Genomic DNA, 2,663 nt, shown 5'->3' on the forward strand with positions numbered 1-2,663 from the left:
TAGAACTGTTTAATATATACCAGTTTCGGGTTTTATATTAATATAAACTCTGTTAAACTGTTATGTAATACTGTTACTTCCTATTACAGTTTTTTCATTTGTAATGATCCTTTGAAGTTTTGTAGTTTTACTTTTATATTGATCTTTTAGGGCTTTTGATTTCTTTTCTACCAACATGGTTACTGTACTTAACTTTTCTTTTGCCAAATGCTCTAAAAGCTAGAAAATAAAAAGCCATAAGAAACAGCATTAAATTTATAATTTATTTAATCACAGACGGCTTGAAGAATAGGTGCACATGGAAATTTAAACATATATGTTAAAACAGCCTTATTGGTTTTCCTGATTAATCAGTCTTGTATATACATACATCATTCATACTGTAGATGTATTTAAAGTTTTAAGTTTCCATAAATATTAAAGCTTGTATATAATTTCACACCTAAATATTATAAACATGCCAAATTCATTTCAGTGTTTGCCACTATGGTAGATTGATGCGAACCTTCTTGGTATCTTAATCTCTCTCACTCTTTCACCAGTTTCCTTACTCTCAGCTTTTATCTCTTCTGCTTAGGCCTGTATTAGAATGTGGATTTGTGAGTCATCTGTATTACATTAAATGAAATTGTCTTCTTCTAGTGGAGTGCTGCACATGGGCAGTGCTATTAACCCAGCAAGCATGAAACAAGCACTTACTGCTTCTGCAAGACGCTTGCCCAACACTCCAATATTTGAACAGGGATGGGGAAAATTGGACTTGTTACGAGCTTACCAGGCACTTAGAAGTTACAGGCCTCAGGCCACTCTTAGCCCAAGTTACCTCGACTTGACGGAATGCCCTTACATGTGGCCGTACTGTACCCAAGCTCTATACCATGGTGCACTACCCACTATTGTTAATGTAAGTAAAGTATCTAATACATTGTATAAAAAAACAATTAGTTATGATACATATTTCTTTTATTAGCTTTTTTGGTTATTCACTTATTTCATATTTTACTTTGCAATAAAAACCATGTACTTACTATTCATGATAATGTGGATTACAAACACCACAACATGTGATGTTTTTATTTCTTCCTCATAACAAGAAGTTTGTATAGGTAAGTGTTAAATATTGTTATTCCTATGATAAATTTTACTTTTTGCACTACAGTTGGACTATGCCAGTTATTTCATAATTTTTTTTAGTATTAATATGTTTTTGGATGATAATTTTAGTATTGTCGAGGAGATTTACCTTTCTGTTGAGCTTTTGTTTTTACTTTTAATTACACTTTGTTTACAAACTCATGCCAATGGTTTCTTTCTCTTTCTTGAGACAGGTTACCATATTGAATGGAATGGGTGTTTCAGGAAGAATTGTTGAAAAGGTTTGTGCTGATGTATTCTAATTAAAAAGTAAATAAATTAAATAAAATTATTTTTAAAACTTTCTTGTATTTAACACCACACACAAGGCATTTTTAACTTTACTTTTGGAGACAGGGAAATGGCGATAGTGCATGAAATAAAAAAACTAGTTTTTGTATGTTTTAGTAAGTACAACTTCTTCAACAACATTGACTAGAATGTTTATTATATACATTTATTTTTTTGTTATTGAATCACATTTTACTTATGAAGATTATTTTGCATTGTTAGCTAATTATATGGATTAAAGACCATCCTTAATCTACTAAGCTGGCCAAAACTGATGAGCTGTTATTGGGATTATGGCAAAAAATATTACTAGGATACCCAACTGATGAATTAATTATATAGTTAGGGTTGAGAAAATAACAGATAAAATATGAAGTTTTACTGAAAATAAACATTTGAAATGTATTTAGGAGGCCTTAGAGATTACGCAAATGATTTTTGAAATGAAGAAAAGTATTTTTAATCTTCACGTCATCTTGCACGCAGACTATTAAAAAAAAACTCGATATATTCCAGGACAAATCTTTTTTTAGTTTATTAAAAATAATTCACTAAAAATATGATTTTTTGTATGTGAATAGCTTATAATGTTTACTGAAAGACTGCCAAATTTTGTGAAGATATACATACTCTAGTAGTATCAAAACTTTAAACGAGTACAAAGAGGTCACCTGGTTGGTAAAATCAAAGGAGCTCGTGTTGAGAGAATTAATGTGTCAGGACTAGTTCAATGTTGAGTTCAGACTTCACATGATTTGATGGATATGAAGTTGATAGTAGTTTTTAAGCTTTAGTAATTTTTGTTTTTAATCTTATAGTAACTTGAGAAAGAGTTAATTGGAATTGTATAATGGAGTTAAAGAATTTTTGGATAATTATTACTACTTTCACTGTAATAGTGAAGTATAATAACATTGCTAAAAGATGGGTGAGCCAGTGTTTCAGGATAGTCTGTTGTTATTTTCATTATGCCAGTGAAGTATACTAATGTTGATAGAACATGGAGGAGATGAAGTATTTTGGGATAATATTTTATTTCTTTCATCATGTTAGTGAAGCAAAGCAGTGTTAGTAAAATGTGAGGGAGCTAGAGAACAATATAATTGATGAACACTGGGAGAACTAGTGTTGTTACTTTTGTTATTTATGTGAAGTATATGTGCTTTTATTATTTTTGTTAAGTATAACAGTGTTGTAGAACATTGGGAATCTAGTGGTTTTGGATAATCTGTCATTGC

At 30.3% G+C, this 2,663-nt stretch overlaps 1 protein-coding gene across 2 annotated transcripts in view; it reads left to right on the forward strand.

The window, feature by feature from the left end:
* Positions 1-2,663, forward strand: part of LOC106469138 (membrane-bound transcription factor site-1 protease-like) — a 58,640-nt gene that overhangs the window by 30,745 nt on the left and 25,232 nt on the right. For both annotated transcript variants that reach the window (XM_022397567.1, XM_013929601.2), the window contains 2 exons: positions 643-904; positions 1,329-1,376. In XM_022397567.1, the coding sequence (XP_022253275.1) occupies positions 643-904; positions 1,329-1,376 (310 nt within the window). The remainder of the gene's footprint in view (positions 1-642; positions 905-1,328; positions 1,377-2,663) is intronic.

Source organism: Limulus polyphemus, unplaced genomic scaffold (assembly GCF_000517525.1).
Source record: "Limulus polyphemus unplaced genomic scaffold, Limulus_polyphemus-2.1.2 Scaffold3322, whole genome shotgun sequence".
NCBI lineage: Eukaryota > Metazoa > Arthropoda > Merostomata > Xiphosura > Limulidae > Limulus > Limulus polyphemus.